This window comes from Elephantulus edwardii, unplaced genomic scaffold (assembly GCF_000299155.1).
Source record: "Elephantulus edwardii isolate Elephantulus edwardi_28Jun2011 unplaced genomic scaffold, EleEdw1.0 scaffold00045, whole genome shotgun sequence".
NCBI classification, from domain to species: domain Eukaryota; kingdom Metazoa; phylum Chordata; class Mammalia; order Macroscelidea; family Macroscelididae; genus Elephantulus; species Elephantulus edwardii.
The window spans coordinates 6508918-6526149 of record NW_006399795.1 but is presented as its reverse complement, the minus strand read 5'-3'; the positions used below and the strand labels follow the sequence as shown (position 1 = coordinate 6526149).

The 17232-nt window shown below is 40.7% G+C and overlaps 1 protein-coding gene across 1 annotated transcript; it reads right to left on the bottom strand.

Annotated features, from left to right (window-relative positions):
* Positions 1-3021: 3021 nt before the first annotated feature.
* On the bottom strand, positions 3022-5382 carry ERRFI1 (ERBB receptor feedback inhibitor 1). Its single transcript, XM_006885781.1, has 3 exons — positions 5261-5382; positions 5074-5150; positions 3022-4208 (listed from the first exon to the last, which is right to left on the bottom strand). Exons 1-3 carry the CDS (start codon positions 5380-5382, stop codon positions 3022-3024), a joined length of 1386 nt encoding a protein of 461 aa, XP_006885843.1.
* Positions 5383-17232: the final 11850 nt, after the last annotated feature.

Below are 17232 nucleotides of genomic sequence, written 5' to 3'. Positions count from 1 at the left end.
GAAGGGTGCAACAATGAATGAATGGAATCCCAAAATCTCTGTAGATGTTCATTGAAATGAAAAATAACCTAAATTAAAAAAAAAAAAAATAAGGTAACTAAGAGAGACATAGTTGACTTGATGGCACCTAACCACCACCACCTGCTCTTTGGAAAAAGATGTGACTGTTTGTGTAAAGATGGGGGTGGTCAGGCATTTGAGCAGACCATGACTCACAGCGACTATGAACAGATCTGGATCCTGCCCTATCTCACACCAGCCTCATGATCTCCGACATGCTCTAGCCCATTGTTAGTCACTGTCCATCCCTTTGGTATTTCTCTGCCCCCCTCCCCCTTTCCCAGTGTAATACCTTTTTCCAAGGACTGACCCCTCCGTTCAAAGTGTGTGAGGTGAAGTTTCATGCTCCTTGGCTCTAAGGAGCCCCCCTAGCTGCAGTACTTCCAAGACAGGCTTGTTTGTTCTTTTGGCAGTCCTTGGGACACTCCATACTCTTCTCCAATAGAATTCAAATGCACTGAATATTCTTCTGTTAAGATTACAGCCTCTGAAATCCTACGGGGCAGTTTTAACAACTTATAGGAACCGTTTCCTGTAATGCATTTGAACTCGGTATCTGCAAACGGAAAGGTCAGCAGTTGGAATCTAAGTGACAGGTCACTAGAGAAAGATGGACAGTACAGTCTCCTGCTGTTAGAGCTACAGGAAGATGAAAAAACCCAGTGGAGGGCAGCCAGTTTTTAGGAATTGAACTGAGTGCAGTAGCCAAACTAGGATGGCTTCTATAGGATGGTTGAGTGAGAACATTTGATTTCAAGAGGCTATCATCCCCATCTGATCTCCACCCCTATCAAGGAGAAAAGCGAAATTCTGAGAATTTACATAACTTGTTCATATAATTAAAAAGAGATAAAGATGGCATTTCAACCTAGAGAACCTGGAGGCCTTGCTATTAATTCTAGTGTAAGGGCCAAAGCAGATGTCCAATTAACATTGTGTAGTGTGTGAAGCTACAATACCCTTGTCATGAAGACTGGAAGCCTAGGAGGTGGAGGGAGGCATCAGGACTTCAGCAACAGGACAGAAGGAGGTGAACAGAACAGTATCCCAGCATCCTGCTCCACCTGAGGGCGGCCAGAAACACAACTGGTTTGCTGGGCCTCACCATCTCTGAAGAGGCAGGCCTGGGATTCCGTGGTGATATCCCATCAAAAAGCAAGAAAGTCTCCCAAAGGGCCCATGATGATCCAGACTTCACTAGAAAACTCAAATTGAGTCTAATCAGCTTCTCGCACTATATTCTTCTTGAAGTAGAGTTTGTTCTCCTGAGTATAAATGTTTTGATGATAACCTACCAGTATCAATCCTAGTTCAGTATTCAAATTATCTGACATTTTAGGGACTGACCATAAATTTCAAGCGTGCATTAAACTATAAAGACTCTTATGGAAATACGTTAAGTCACTTGAAACATTCTGGAAGAGTTTAGTCAAGAAACATTATTAACGGTATCATAAATAAGTATTATAACTTTATTAAAATGAAAAGACAATATTCAAAATAATGCAACAAAATGAATAAAATCCTTTGTCCAATACTGTACACACAATGCAGAAATCAGTGCATTTTTCTAAAGCATGTTTTAACCTTCATTTAGTTTGTACTAAAATATAATAAGCTTTAAATAGCTCAAATTATCATTCAGCAGTTTAAACTGTAAACAGCTTGTTGAACTGTTAAAGAGAACATTGTAGTAATGTACCTCCATTAGTGAGCACCTCTCTTTTGTGCTTATCTATATAAGATAAATACATTAAAGCATATGAAAATATGAACACAAGCTAAGTGTCTCACTGAATCTAAGGGAAGCAGTGAAGCAGCCACCTGGGAGAGGTTTAAAAGCGGGAAGATGCTGATGTGACCTCTGGTATTAAGACATACTGTGCTATTATTGGTCAGAAGAAGTGTTTTACTTAAAAAGCAAACAATCCCCAGAAAATACTGAATAGGAACCAGCAACACAAGGCCAGCTTGTGTTGTATTTGTTTATTAATACAGTCTAAAAAAAGACAAAAATGAAAAAATAAAAACAAAACCCAACCAACTCCACAACACACATCCCCACACAAAAACTCAATCACAGAGTTAATTGCTTCATTTTTGTTTAAAACGGACCCCTTCCACACTGGCAACTAATCTGCTTCTCTTGTCAAGTGTAGTGTACCCCACTTTCTCTGTAAGGCACAGCTGCCATGGGCCATTTGAGTGGGTGAGATAAAGCAGGAATTTTAAGGAAAAAATTTACTAATTCCATTTGCCTTTTCCAGAATGTGAGTGCAACATGTACCAGATGGCCAAATAAGCCGCTATCCCCACCCATCAATGTAGACAAAACACACAACCTGGAAGTACTAGACCTTTGGCAGATTTTTCAACTTGGTAGGTACAGTCGTGATAAAGAATGGCCACTCTGCCATGCATGGGACAGACTGTGTACAACAAATAAGTGAAGCAAAACGTAATGGACCTGGAAACCAGAAATCTTCAAACTCACTAAACAAAAATAATTTTTTTTTAACGATTCTGATTGAAACAATACTGTATTCCTTTTGCTCAATTTTCAGTCTATCAAGAGTCATTTCTCCAGCTTGAGTTTTTATTATTCTGAATATATATTACTCTAAGATAGTAACTAATTGGTTAACCTGCAACTATGGTCTACGGTTATACCACAAGTTTATATATCGGTATAATAATGTATGCATATATAAAAGTTTCCCCAGCCCTCCCTCCCCACCATCACATCTTTAAATTATAGACTTGAAGAGACTTCTCCAACATTAACAAAATCAGAGATTCTCAACATGACAGCACCTCACACCTGCTCAAAACCTCTTTTAAGACCGAGAGTTCAGCTCTTCTGTAATAGGAAATATTTTTCCATGAGCCTCTATCAGATTGGAATATTGCTTCAAACCATTTGCTCCTATATAACGTCTCTGAATCATGACATCCCAGAGTTTAAGGAGACACCACATAGGATAAATGTTTGCGCTTCACATGGCCACCAATGTCCAGCTTTGTTTTTGAGTCCAGTTTTTCAGTGGCCGGAACAAAACTGCAGTCAGCAGAGAGGGGCTGGATCGGGCTGCTTGTGCCTGTTTCTTCTGCTTCCCTAAAAAATTTTTCATATTTGTCCAGGTATGGTGGTCTCTCAGGTAGTAGATAATAATGCGTTGAGCTAACCTTCTTCCCATTTTCGATAATGGGCAGAATGCAAGGAACTTTATTGGCAGATCCTTCACTGTTCTGTCTTTGCAGAGCTTTGCTGCTGACGTACTTGGGATCAGGGGCAAAGCTCTGCGTAGGGGGCATGACCCCATTGAGGTAAGATGGAAGGCTTTTAGGACTTGGTGTGCGGGAGTTACTCCGGGATAAAGGTTCTCTTGGTGGCACTTTGGGAGGTCTGTCTTCATCACTGTAGGTACTGGAGGTGACTTCTGCTGACCACCTTCTATAGTCTGGCTTGACTGGCCTAGGAGGTATGGGAACCCTGGGCGGAACTTCAGGCTTGTCTTCATCAGAGTTGGGAGACGCTCTGTGTAGATAACTGGATATTTTAATGGCTGGCTTGTTAAAAGACCCAGCTGGTCCTGAATGAGATCTTCTTAGTCTTCGATGGCACTGAGATGGAGGGGGATTTGCATTTTGGACACATCCATTTTGTTCGGAGGCGAGGTTAAGATTTTCAGCTGTTGAAACAGCCGGGGTGTCAAAATATGCGTAATTGATCTGCCCACATCCACGGAAGCTGCGCCTGCCTGGAACCCCGTATCTGAAATCAGAAAGTGAACAATCGTCTAACAGAAAGTCTGTGTCAGAGCTGGTTAGGAATTCTACCTCACAGTCAGTCTCGTCGAGAGAGAGGTCTTCAGAGATTGGCAGTGGGGGAAGGGGCCTGGAACCCCGCTCACAAAGCGCTCCAGAGGAGAAAAGGGAAGGTGAGTTTTTTATGGGTGTAAGTGGCGGAGTTGAAGCAAAAACTCCATTTACTGACAGTTTCTTGAAACCACACACAACATGGTCCTCTTCATGTTGACCCAAGGTTTCAGTTTGGGGGATGATAAGAGGTGGCAAGCTGGACTTGTGAGGTGGACCATTTTCTGCGAAGAAGTGTCCATTCATTGGGGCTGATTTTGAAGCATGCCCTATGATGACAGAAAAAGGAGAGAGAGGTGATTAGATTAATAAGAGATCAACACTCTTCTCCTCACCCCTGTGAAGGGCAGTTTCTTCAGCTTTCTGCCTAAGCTACTGGTGAAATACTTGACCGATGTATCCCGGAGAACACCCCTGTAACCACCAGAGGTGTAATTAGAGCCCAGAAGGTTAATGCACATGATCTGGTTCAAAGAACACATTATCTCGTCTATCTCACTGGGACATGTGCAGAGTACCCACCCACACATTTCAGGCAAATCTTGTGACGTGTGCAAAATTCACAGAAGATGAACAGTATATAATTTACATGAATACCATACTATGCCAGCCTTGCCACTTAAGAGATGTGACACTACAAGACATGCAAGGCATGGATAAGACACGGTCCTGACTGCTGGCACCATCCTGACACTGTGAGTGAATGGAGTAAGGCACACTGCCCCCTTGAATTTTATGAACATTTGTACATTTATACTACTGTCTACGTACCACTTTCAAACATGAATTTGGTTCTACGAAAGATTTGAGATTTTTGTCCAAAGTTTCAAAAAGTTAAATTTGTGTCTTAACTGGGATTAGAATGTAATTCTTGATTTTAAACGATCACAAGTTTACAAATAATTCTAGTTAGGAATCAAGGATTCTTCGGGCTGAGGGCTGGGGTACAATTTGTGAAAAATGTGTTATCATCCGAATATACTGCCACTAGGGGTCAGACTATTGTTGGAAATAGCTCAGGTCGTTTCCTCATTTTAAAAATAATGCTGGAGGACATGCTAATACTAATCCGGACCGCCAGCTTCCGCTTCAAATGTTTAGCTTTAGCTTCACTCAGATGTTCAGAATACCTACCAATAGATGTGAGCCGGTCCTGGGCGGTAGAGTTCAGACTGTAGGCCATGGTTATTGGATCGATATTTAAAAAGTTACTAGAAGAAAAAAAAAAATCCCACCTTGGTCATAAAGAAGGAAGCAATTTTATTATCCAATTAACAGCACAAATTTATCCAGATTACAGTGCACTGCATCCTTGACTTACTTTTCAAACTCATTTCGACTGCGCCAGCAGGCCTTCATGGTCCCCATGGCTTGGCCATTATGTAGAAATCCAGTTTTTAAAGGGGCTCTAATCTCCTGAGCAGCAACTCCTGCTGTTGACATTGTGCCTTATTCTGGGATGACTCCAAATGTGTGAAGTCTAAAGATTTGTAGTCAACCAGTAGCTTTCATTTCCTAGAAAGCAGAAGAGATAAAACAGAGTTAAAAATAACAGTTCAGAAATAACTCTGTTAGGATAGTCTAAATTACAGCATGAACAGCGGATATTTGACGATTTAGGGGATGCTGAGTAGAAAAAAAAAATTAGTTGCAGACTTTCATTTAATTCTTACATGTGTATTATATGTGATTCTTACTCTTAAGGGTACTTAAGTGTAGACACTAAGAAGATTTTTTTTTAAACACAACCTCAAATGTTGCAGCAAAGTGAGAAACCACCTACTGCCAGTGAAAGCAGTCCTCTTCATGCAGAGTCTGCCAGTTGCACAAGGAGGCATGCTCCCTTGCCAAAGCACACAAACCTCTCTCTAACCTCCTACTAACCAGCCTTCCAATGTATGGCTGTTTTGGGCACCAAGCACACGGGAAGCATAATTTTCCCACGCTAACATAAGCAAGATTGTAAATTATTATACTTTATACTGTAGAACTAATATTCACAGAAAACCCAACGCCCTGTAACTTAAACAAGGGATTTTATAATATTGGCACCTGATGACCACAGAGTCTAGATTTATCTGGATTTTTGTCTTTCAGGGTTGCGATGGGAAGACAAATTCTCTGGCTATTACTTGTTCAAGATAGGAACAGCTGTAGATAGAGACACTAATTTCTATTATCCTGTAAAGATCAAGTTCAGCAAGATTAGCTTTGGAGGAAGCCTGGCAACAACTTCCTCCCTCTTAAGAGACAAACTTATAAAAGTACATTCTTTACATCCTCCCTTGTGAATTGGCTAGTAATTCACACCTTACTTATCTGCTAGGCATGGATTACAAAACTTAAATAATTTTCTTAATCTAGTAGTTTCTAAATTTAAGGAATATCCACCCCTCCCCATCAAATGTTTAATGCTAGAGTCCCCATAGCTTCTTTTTAAGTTTTCAAATTAATTTTTGTATGTGTTTATTAGCATCAGTGATTAGAATAAGGCCATTCATTTCAGATAGTTTTAATTTATATTATGCTTAGTTCTTTTCCTTTTACAACATAGGATATTACACATCTATAGAATTATATACCCTCTACATAATTTTTGACTTCCCTTTTTTTATCTATCCCTGTAATACCAAACCTGATCCATCTATACACCTAGGTACCAAAGACTGAACAAAGGTATGTCTTCTCCAGTAGGACCAGAGATTATTTTTCAGTTTTTATTTTTTTATTGCTCAGCAACTTCCAATCTATTATTTACTAAGTTGTTATATTTCCTATGGACTGTGAGCTCCAGGAAGAGGCTATGTCCTAATCATCTTTTAATCACACGTGCCTGGAACATTAGTAGGTGCTCAACAAGTGAATGTTTGTTGAGTGAATGGTTGTATTGTTGTGTGTTGGAATCAACTCATAGCTGACCAGGTAATAAGTTTTCAGAGGCTTAGTTAATCTCATGAGGTGGGGTGTATGTATGAGAATGCCCATTGCCCATCCTTCTCCTGTGGAGCAACTGGTGGGTGGATTTGAACTATGTGCTTCTGTGTGCTGTAGTACAGCTTCTTACCACTAGACTACCAGAGTTGAGTGGTTGTATGTTATGTGCCATCAGGTTGCTTGCGATTCATAGTGACCCCCTATGTACAGAAACCCTGAAACCTACTCTATCCTGTGCCAACCTTATTGTCTCTGACACACCAACCCTCATTATCCCAGTCACTGAGTCAATCAATTTCATTGGGGGTTTTCCTCTCTTGCACCTATTACCATCATCCCTATCAACTAAGTGCATATAATGTGTAAGGCACAGGGTTTCTTTAACATAGAAAATATACTGTCAGTATTTATTAGTAACTCTTTCATGTTAAAAGGGGAGTTGGGCCCCAAATGATTCTGCTTTTTATTCTCCCAAAGTCAGCTTTGATATACCAGGCAGATTTTAAAATATTTTAAGTAGTCAAGCATTCTTTTTCTTTCAGTCTCAAAAATAATATAATCATTAATTGGAGGGGGGAAATGCCATCGTTTAAAACATTTAAGTATTAGAGGATCATGTTTTTGAGGGTTAGTTGTAGCCAATTATGAAAATAAAGCAAATGTCTGTTTCTTCATCTATTACTTTGCCAACACTATGTGAAGTTACACACATTTTAGAATACACATTTTTCCTTCCCTAATTGCTAGTTCTACCTTTGTATACTTAGCCCAGCAGTTTATCACGCCTTTTCCAAGCATCCTACAAGCACTGGCAAGACTATAGGGAAAGTATCTGTGGTAACATAAAAATGAAAGACAAGATAGGAAGAAGAATATGGTATTTAAGTAGTTTGAAAGCACACGTTTGAAGATTGCTCATCCAGATTACAGGAAAATGCTGTTGGGGGGGTGTAGGGGGGGTGGACTTTAGAAGCCCAACCCCCACCTGTCTGCAAGCCAACAAGTACTACTAGTAATTACTGTGTGTCAGCCTCCTAATGCCATCTAAATCTTAGCTTTCAACAGAATGATTGTGTAACCAATGCCTCTTCTGAAATTGCCCTGCAATTCTAAACTTACATTTCAATAGTCACTTAAAATTATTTACATGTTCTAGAAAAAGTTATTTTTTAATCATTGTTTCTATCACCTACTTGTTAGCTTTCTTCAGAAAAAAATTTTTTTTAGTATAAAAAGAATTGTGTTCACTAAGCCAGCTCACTTCTGACCACAATAGTGTCTTTGTGTATTCATAGAAGGTGACCTGCCTCTAAATTTCAATGGGGAATTGTGAATGGGCCATGTTATGAAACTGTCCGAACTTCCTACTTGCTTGCATGGGAGAAGTGAGGAGAGCAATATAATTGCATGTTCTCTTCTTCTGGAAAATAACTTCAAACTGTAGACTCAAAAAGGGGCAATGTGCCACAGGTTTGGAAGTTTTTAAATGTGTTCCTCAGAATATACACTGTGGTACAACGCCACCTGACAGGCGTAGATTTTTTTCAAAACCTTTTGAACCAACTTGAAACTTAAAAGCAGCACTATGCTAAAGTCAATTAATGCTTCAGTGTTTCAATTTGATCTGTTTCCCTATCTAAATAAATGCAGAAATAGCCCTGCCTTACAATTTATTAGGTAACAATTGCAAAATTAGACCTCCATGGGATTTTGAATATCTTAAAGAACAAGATGGTATTCTTTATGAAATAAAAAAAAAGAAAGAAAACAAACGTTTATCCAGACAGCATGGTTTAGACCAGGACTGAAATAACATTGGGCATCAAAACTTTTCTAGAATTCACTGTCAGTAATCTTCAGTTTTACAGAGTGCACGATTAAATACCAATCTGAGATGGGAACCACCTTTTCCTGTTAGCATACGTTTATTTATTTTTTTTAAATTCAAGGAAAAGAAAGGAAAAAAGAACCTCTAGACTATTTGTTTCTTGAGGTTATCCTTTTATTATTTTCTTTTCATATAATCCCTCCTCCTCAAGGTTTTAATCCACTTGTACAGCTTCAACTATACTTAGCTCCAGAATCAATGACTCCAGCCCTGGCTCAAACTTCAGTTTAGCATTTTCTATTGTCTGGTGATTATCTTTCCACTTGGATGGCCTTCTGGCATCTCAAACTCTACAAACCAAATGACTCCTATTCATTTTCTTCACTTCCTTCACCTCAAACCTGCGTGTAGGAGGATCATACTTCTCCTGAAAAGCACACTATTTTTTTGTTTTTAATATTGGCTTGCTTACAAAGTTCCTATACATTGTGTTTCACACTATTTATTCTTCATTCACATTGTGTTTCATAGGATCATTCCCATGCATTGTTTTACAAAAGTAATCTGAAAGTACATTTAGCCGATTCAATCAATTACCATGTTCCAGAATCCATTCCTACACTGTTTCTCAAATCTAGTTTCCTTCAATTCAATGGGCACCATTATGCGTTAGGCCTAGAATACCCAACCCATCCGACTTTGCAGGATCAGAACAATATTCCTAAAGTACCCAGATCAAGTCTTCAAAGACTCCTACAGAAATGAAAGGCTCCTGGTCCTTGCACTTAAGTCCTCCAAAGATGGACCCTTTTCTAGCTCTTAACTTCTCTTTCACCCAGAGATCTGGTAGAACTCAACTTCTATTTTTAAGACCATCTCTTATACTACCTTCTTCAGGAATTCTTTCCCTTCTAGTAAAAACCAGCACAGTGTTTTTATATTGTGTGTTCTTATTTCTTTCCCAGCCTTCAAATCTTTTCGAGGACAGCACTGTTGTCTGAATTGCTTTTCTCCTGTAGATCCTGTCCATCAGTTCCTAATATTTGGTAAGTGGACACTGAAAAAAAATGCTCTTTATTAAAAAACCAAAAATGACTAGCTGATAAAGCAAAGATTTCTAAGGATGAATGTAACATATGCTGGGAGACAGGATTGTCCAAAAAGAACTGTAGCAAGTTTAAGATATGTAATATGGAAGAAACGTTTACTTCCCAAAAGGTTTCACATTTGACAGCCTGCAGATTAATAAAATTTAGAAATGGAAATTATCAATGTAACTTTCTCAAGTGGTTCTATTACCAATAGGTGGTGCTTTCTGAAAAGAAAAAATTTGCTTTCCCTTACCCACTGCTCCCTGGATTACAATGCACCCACAGTGTTTTAAATTTGTGGTCCTTAAAAATAGCTTGAGTGGCACAAAATGTGAAGTGTTGAGTTGCTACCCTAAAGGTCAATAGTTCAAATCCATCAGTAGCTCCTCAGGAGAAACACGGGCAGTTACCTCCATAAAAGATTCACAGCTTTGGAAATTCAATGGCTGGCTGCTATCAGTCGGAACCCACTTAATGGCAGTGGGCTCTTTAAAGTTACAGCAAAAATCACACTGCGCATTCCGGTGCTTTAGCTCCAGAATAGTCTCGCTAAAGCTGTTTCAGAAGAAATCAGGCTGCCTGAAGACTGTAACCTAGATATGCTTACCTTACCACCAGATCTCATTAATAAATCTCAGAAGTAATTCACAAGAGGAGGAGGGGCACATTTTTGTCATACAACTCACCTAGTTCTGCCCAGTGCTTCCTTATTTAAGAGTGTGATGTAATTTCCTTCTTTCAATCTGGTTCTAGAACCTGATTTTTGTTTATTCAAAATGATAAATGGTCTTTTCAGCTGCATTTAACAATAACCAACGTAACTATTTTCATATTCAGAGTAACATAAGTACACTGAGTCAGAATTTATAAAAGGAAACTGACAGTGGAGATTCTCATGATTTTAGAAACTTCCTAATACTGTATGCATATTGATCTTCATTTAAAAATTTATCTAGGATAATCACCTTTGGAATTACCAAAAATACCCCAAACCCTACCACCTTTATATTTTATTAGTGTCTAAAGTACTAATAGCTAGATTTTTGATACAATGACATTCAGCTTAGCTGTGGCATACACTGGCAGACAGACCCTTGATGAGATGGATTGATTCAGTGACTGGGGTAATGGGGGGGTAGGTGTATCAGAGACAATAAGACTGGCACAGGACAGAGCAAGGTTTAGGGCTGTTGTACATAGGGTCACTGTGAGTCCATGGTACATAACAATACTCTGAGAAACTTCTGATTTCACATTCACCTAATATACTCAAGATTTACAATGGCTCTAGTGCTGTGTAACCTTTGTTTACTGGAAGCAAAAGGACAATTTGCACATTTTCTTTAAAAACAAAGGCTGCTATTCAGGATTTTTCTCAGATTTCTTTTCAAGAGCTGTGATCTGAGGGCAGGGGAAGCAAGTGGAGAAAATTTCCTTCATCACAGCTGCTACTACAGAAAACATAACAGCCTTCAAATGTAAAGCACTGATGACACGTAAGTTTTTTATATTAATAAAAATACTTCTGCATGCACTTGATCTAAAGTTGGTTTTTGTAAAGGATAACATAAGTTCAATGTGATAAGGATGAACGTTTTGTTGTGAAAGCAAAACCTAAATCTCCGGATGTCTAAAAAAAATCCAAGTAAATGATAGACGTTCTTCAACAATTTTGAATGTTTTAAAGCTAAGTATTTTAGGAAGGGGCTAGCAAAAGAAAAACCTGTTTGTTTAACTATCACAGTCATCATCAACAGCCTTTCCATTCAGTTTGGTTTCTTACACTTCCTGTGTAACAAGAGAAAAGTAGCAATACACACAGAGGATGGAAGTGTACTTCTTTGTGACACACACATAACTGAATTCTAACGATACTACAGAACTATATCCCAATTTTAATTATGACAACTATAATGTTTTAAGGTATAGGGATTGAGTTTTTAAAATGTTAAGATTTATTTATGAATAATTAAGGCATAAGAGGACGCCCTAGGCTGTGATAATGAATATAAAACCAGTAAGAAACCTTGGTGGTACAAATGGTTAAGTGCTTGGCTGTTAATTGAGAAGCAAAAGGACTGAACTCACTCAATGGCTACGCGGGAAAAATTTGATAATTTGCTTTTAGAAAGATTACAGTCAAGATAACCCTATGGGGCAGTTCTACTGTCACCTAGGGTCTCTGTGAATGGAAAACAGCTAATGGAGAACACGAATAGAGTAACTGGCGAACATTTATTGCAAACTTACTTGTAAGGTACTAATGATGATACAAGCATTAACTTACTTCATGTGCTCAACAGCCCTAAGAAGGGGCTGTTACTGTTATCACCCTCATGTGCAGATTTGCTCAACCTCAAACAGCTGGTGAGTGGTGGGGCCAAATCTGGGAGTTTGACCTCCAAGCTCCATTTTGTCACCACTGCACACTATCACTTCTTATAGCTTCAAAGACACTTTAAACTGGTGAGACAGGATGTGACCAAGAGACAATGCTCAACATTTAGATACACCTTTTCTTTGGGAAGGGAAGGTGGGAATTGATGGCTTATGATACTCTTTCTTGGGCAACCCTTACTTAGCCTATGAAAGTTCCTGTTTTACTTCAACTCCCTCAAATTCTCCTATAAATGGTTTTAAGTGTGGCTGATGGATCCTCTGAAAAGGCTCAGGTATTAATTTTACATTCAATGACCACTTCAAACACCTTGTTTGAAGCCCTCAATCTTTTAATGGTAAGTTGAAGACCCACCACAATATAACCCGTTACAACATGGTATTTCATATAATACAGGTCTGTCTTTACTCGTAAAAAGGGGTTACTACATACACCCAACGGGCCTCCTTTTAAAAGTCCTACAGAATGGATTCCAATGATGGCAGTATAATCGGGCTCTATTGTAAAATCAGTAATTTAATAATAGAATGTCTTAAATTTGTAAAGAGCTCTACAAATCACAAAGCACTTTCTTACATATTATCTCACTTGATCCTCACAACATCCCTGTAAAAAGAGTCAGGGATTATAATCTCCATTTTGCAGATGAGGAAATGAGGTGAGGCCAGACTTGCTCCTTGCTGAGAGCAGAATGGCCCTTCCTTACAGCTCTTCTACCAGACCAGCCTTTCTAAGGATCTTCTTTATAGATAACCACCTCATTTCTTCTCCTAGCATTTCTGTCATAAATGGGGAAACGGAAGCAAAGATCTGCTAGATGAGATGCTCAGGAACTAGGTGCTAGTAAACTGCAGACAGGAAGTGGAACTCACAAGTGTAACCTAGCAATTCTTACAGGGTAAGGATGAATTCTTTTCACAAAGATTTATCCAGGGCTTATTCTAGTCTAGATAGTAGGCTAGGTGGTGGTAGAGGAGGGAAGAGGAGAGAAAAAAGCAAACAAACAAGTTCAAATTGTGGTACCTTCCAAAGAAAGGAGCAGAGCACATGAATAGAATAAGGAGGTAACTGCTGGGTGCCGTCACTCAACTACAACCCATAGGAGGCAGAAGAGTTTATTCACCTAGGTGGTTAGGCAAAGTCCAAGGAAGACCTCCCCTTGAAGGACTTACAGACTTGAAACGGAAAAGGATGAAAAGGGGAGCCCTGAGAAGCTAGAAATGCACAAACAATTTTACACACACACACACACACACACACACACACTCTCTCTCTCTCTCTCTCTCTCTCTCTCTCTCTCTCTCTCTCTCTCCCAACCCCCAGTCTAGAACTTAATCAAGTTTCATATTCTCTCTGGATAGTTACTAAAGAGATTTTGGAGAAGGTCTGCTGTCTTCACCTTCCTGCTGTTTCCTTGGTTAAATTGTACTGTTTTGCTGAATTATGGCACTTCAGACTTGAAAAGAATCCTCCTTTATACCGCAACAGTTGCCTATTTTAAAGATACTAACTGTGGCCTGGAACACTGCAACTTACTCCAATATTTGGTATAAGAAATTTCAGCAAAGCCTACTTATTTCAGATTTAACCTTTCTGAAATCTAAGTCCCCTATACACTCTCCCCCTACCTTAAAAGTCATTCTCTCTTAAGCTAGTAACTTACAATCAGGACCCTGAAACCCACCCTTTACAAAGAATGTGTTTATACTGTGTGAATAATGCCACAATACTACAACCAGATTGTATTTATCTAGTGAGTTATTCATTAGCTTTTATAAAGCATGGTCAAACACTAGCACCAAAAGATGCTAAATGAATCCTGATGATGAGGGACCTATTTAAATGTATTTAGATTAAAAGCAGAGGTGTTTCTCTAGTTGAAAGAGCCAATGACTTTCAAATTCCTGGAATTACCCTTGACACCTACTCTGCTTACTTTTCTAAAGCAACCTGATGGTATGCAGACAATCAAGTCGGTTTCAAGCATGGTAGACTGTACCTATAATTTAGGCAACTGGCTTTCAAAAGCTACCATCAGGTTAGTAGAAAAGGAAGTATTATCTGGTTCAACTTCTGAGAAACAGCAGTTTGCTTTTTTCACACAAAAAAACACAAGTCTACAGTATGATTAGATCTCACAGTGACCAGCACCTACTGTGAATCAAAAGTAAGAAAACCAATTCCCTTGAACAATAATGTCAGCTGTCAAAAACTAGGAATAATTCTGGCATTTCCTAAGAGTCAAGAAGAGATTACTCTCCAACTTTTATGAGTGACTGGTTCAATCCTGCATAGCCTTAAAATGTAAAGTATGTCTTTGTGCAATTACTTTTCAACCAACTATTTATCAACTATGTGCAAGGTTGTAGAAGAAACTGTTCATGGCAGTTCCTTCTCTTTTGAGTTTACAGTCAAATTTATCAGTTAGATTAGAAATTATTTGTCCAAGACAAATTTATCTCTCATTTATTAGCTACTGTTCACTGGAACACACAGCTGAAAAAGATACCTCTCTATTCAGTGAGGTGAAAAACGTAAAAAACCCCCCCAATCCCTATAACTCACTACCATTAAAGAGAAGACTCACAGCTCCAAAACTCCAGTGAGTTTTCAGAGTTATACATCACGAGAGAGAAGACTGCCTAACTTTCTCCCTAGAAGCAGCTGGTAGAGTCAAACCACTGAGATGCACAATCTCCTGGTTAGCAGGGTGACTCTTTACAGACTATATGCCACCAGAGCACCCTTAAGTGAAGGAAAATGTGACCAAGTAGTATTTTAAGTGTTTATATTTGTTCTTCTTCAAGTTAGGTAATACCTGAAAAAGATTTTGGCCAATACTGGTAACTGGTGGGGTGGGGGGTGGGGGGCGGGCTAGTGGAAAAAAAAAAGAACAATGGCTCAAACATAGTAATGACTGTGAAGATGGTACATACAAGGACTTGGTACTGTTTAGTTCTGTGTATACAGGGTCTCTATGAGTAGGAAGTGACTCAATAGCGCCGAAAAACCACCACCAGTCATAGCTTCTTAACAAGTAACTAGCTTTATTTTAGTCCTAGCAAACATTTGGCCATTTGTTCCAACAGGAACCCACGCTGAAAATCGTGTAATAACAAATTTTTTAATTTTTTTTTAAAAGACAAATAAAAAGCCAGACTAGATACAGTGACCTTAGATGCTTCAATGTCCTCAACAGACTTATATACCATTGAATTCTTTATCAAAGCTAATTTATAAAGCTCAAAACTTAGCAGAACATTTGTTCTTTAGTAAGAGTAAAAAAAAAAAAAAAAAAGAGGCATTTTAACCTCACCTTTCTTCACCCCTGACAGTTGCCTAGAAACCAGTCCTGCCCTACCTGTGTTACAGGTGTACCTAAAGTCACCAACACATCTCTTTTAAAGCTACAGTCTCTATTCTGACTGCACTTAAGTTTATGACTAACAATCTATTCATATTTTTATCAGGCGAGAGGCTGGTTTCTTTTAAGCAATGATGAAATCCTAATAAAGACTTAGCAAGTACCAATACACCACCAATCATGGTTAAGGAGTCATCTAATTTGTACAAAGCTGTGATATGCATATAAATATACACACGAGAAGTACCCTATAAACGTTCACGTCTTGAATGCATCACTCTGCAGCTTCCTTCATTCCTTTTGAACCAGTATTTTGAGCGTTCAGAGCTACGAGTTTTTCAAAAGGGGGAGAAAAGGGCATGGAACTACTCAGATGAATTACCAAAAAATACTGACTAGGAATTACTGGTGGCCGAGAGATGAAGCAGATGAACTAGGGAGAGCCTGACTGCTGGGCTTACTTGAGAACCAAAACTGGTACCATTATTACAGAACCTCCCAGCAGCTTCCACCTTAAACCTTTCCAGACAAGATTTAGGGGCAGATGGTCTAACAAGGAAACGCAGCCCCGATTTAAAAAAAAAGAAGAAAAGAAAAGGAGAGGAATGGCACAAAGCTGGCCATCGCCACTCAGGCAGCCCCGAGAGGCAAGCTCTGGGGCGAGGATCCCTCGGTTGCCTGCCAATCCTGTCTCTTCTCTGCAGGCCGATCCGGGGCGCCGGGGATACGGCCTCAGCGAGGCAGGGACCGCGCTGCGACCACAGCAGGCGGGAGGGAGCCGGCAGGCGCACCGCGCTCCGCTCGCCAGCACACCGGGCCAGGGACGCCTCCTGGGCTCCGGTAAGGAGAGAAGCACCGCCAGAGCGAGCCAGCCCCTTTTCTCCCTCCTTCCGTCCGTCCATCCGTCCTAGAGTAGATTCTGCGTCGCGAGATCCTCACTCCAGGTCAGCCCTGCGGCGCCTGAACGCAGGCGTCCACGACCCGGGCACTGACCCCCGACCAGCACGGCGCCGCCCTCCCCGCCCCCTCTCAGCCCGCCAGGCCCCTTACCCCGGCGGAGCGCGGCTGCCCCACGGCGCCCTGCCGCGCATGTCCGTCCCGGCTGGCTCAGCGCCGCGGGCTCAGGGGCCCGGACATCGCGCAGGCGCTCCACCGCCTGCCTCGCTCGAACACCCGCTCGCAGTTACTGCCTCACACTCGGCCGTCGTCGGCCCGCCGCCGCCGCCCTTATATAGACTGTGGGCGACATAATGACGTAGCCACTCGCCGCCCCACCTACCCCGCTTAGCCAATCCTGGGCCCGAGTCTCTTAAAACGGCGACGCTAACGCTGGTGTTTGCTTAGGGCCCACTGAGGCGTCGCGCGGGCCCTGAAGGGAAGCGACCTTTGTCTCTTCGGGGTAGAAAATGTTTCTGGGCTGAGTCCATCTCTTCCGAATCTGAGAAGCAGCTGCCTAGCCCGAGGCAACACCTTTAGCAGTGAATTTTCCTCGGAAGTCTGCAGTCATTCCCTTGTCAGCCGGAGGTCCTGCCCGAACGAGAGGCGGCGCCGTGCCTAGCCTCGCGCGGAATTTCCCCTAATTTCCAGCCCGCGGGAGGACTTTGTGTGCTTTCCCTTTTCCGCACAGACCGCCTCGGCTGGCGGAGCTACGGGAACCCGGAGAAAGCCGGTGGAGCTT

What these genes read in the sequence shown, in the direction of transcription:
- ERRFI1 (XM_006885781.1), bottom strand. Translation starts at nt 5,382, where the DNA reads ATGTCAACAGCAGGAGTTGCTGCTCAGGAGATTAGAGCCCCTTTAAAA. An exon ending in AGTCGAAATGAGTTTGAAAA is followed by an intron (nt 5,151 to 5,260) that starts GTAAGTCAAGGA and finishes TTTTTCTTCTAG; the next exon opens with TAACTTTTTAAATATCGATC. An exon ending in GGACCGGCTCACATCTATTG is followed by an intron (nt 4,209 to 5,073) that starts GTAGGTATTCTG and finishes CTGTCATCATAG; the next exon opens with GGCATGCTTCAAAATCAGCC.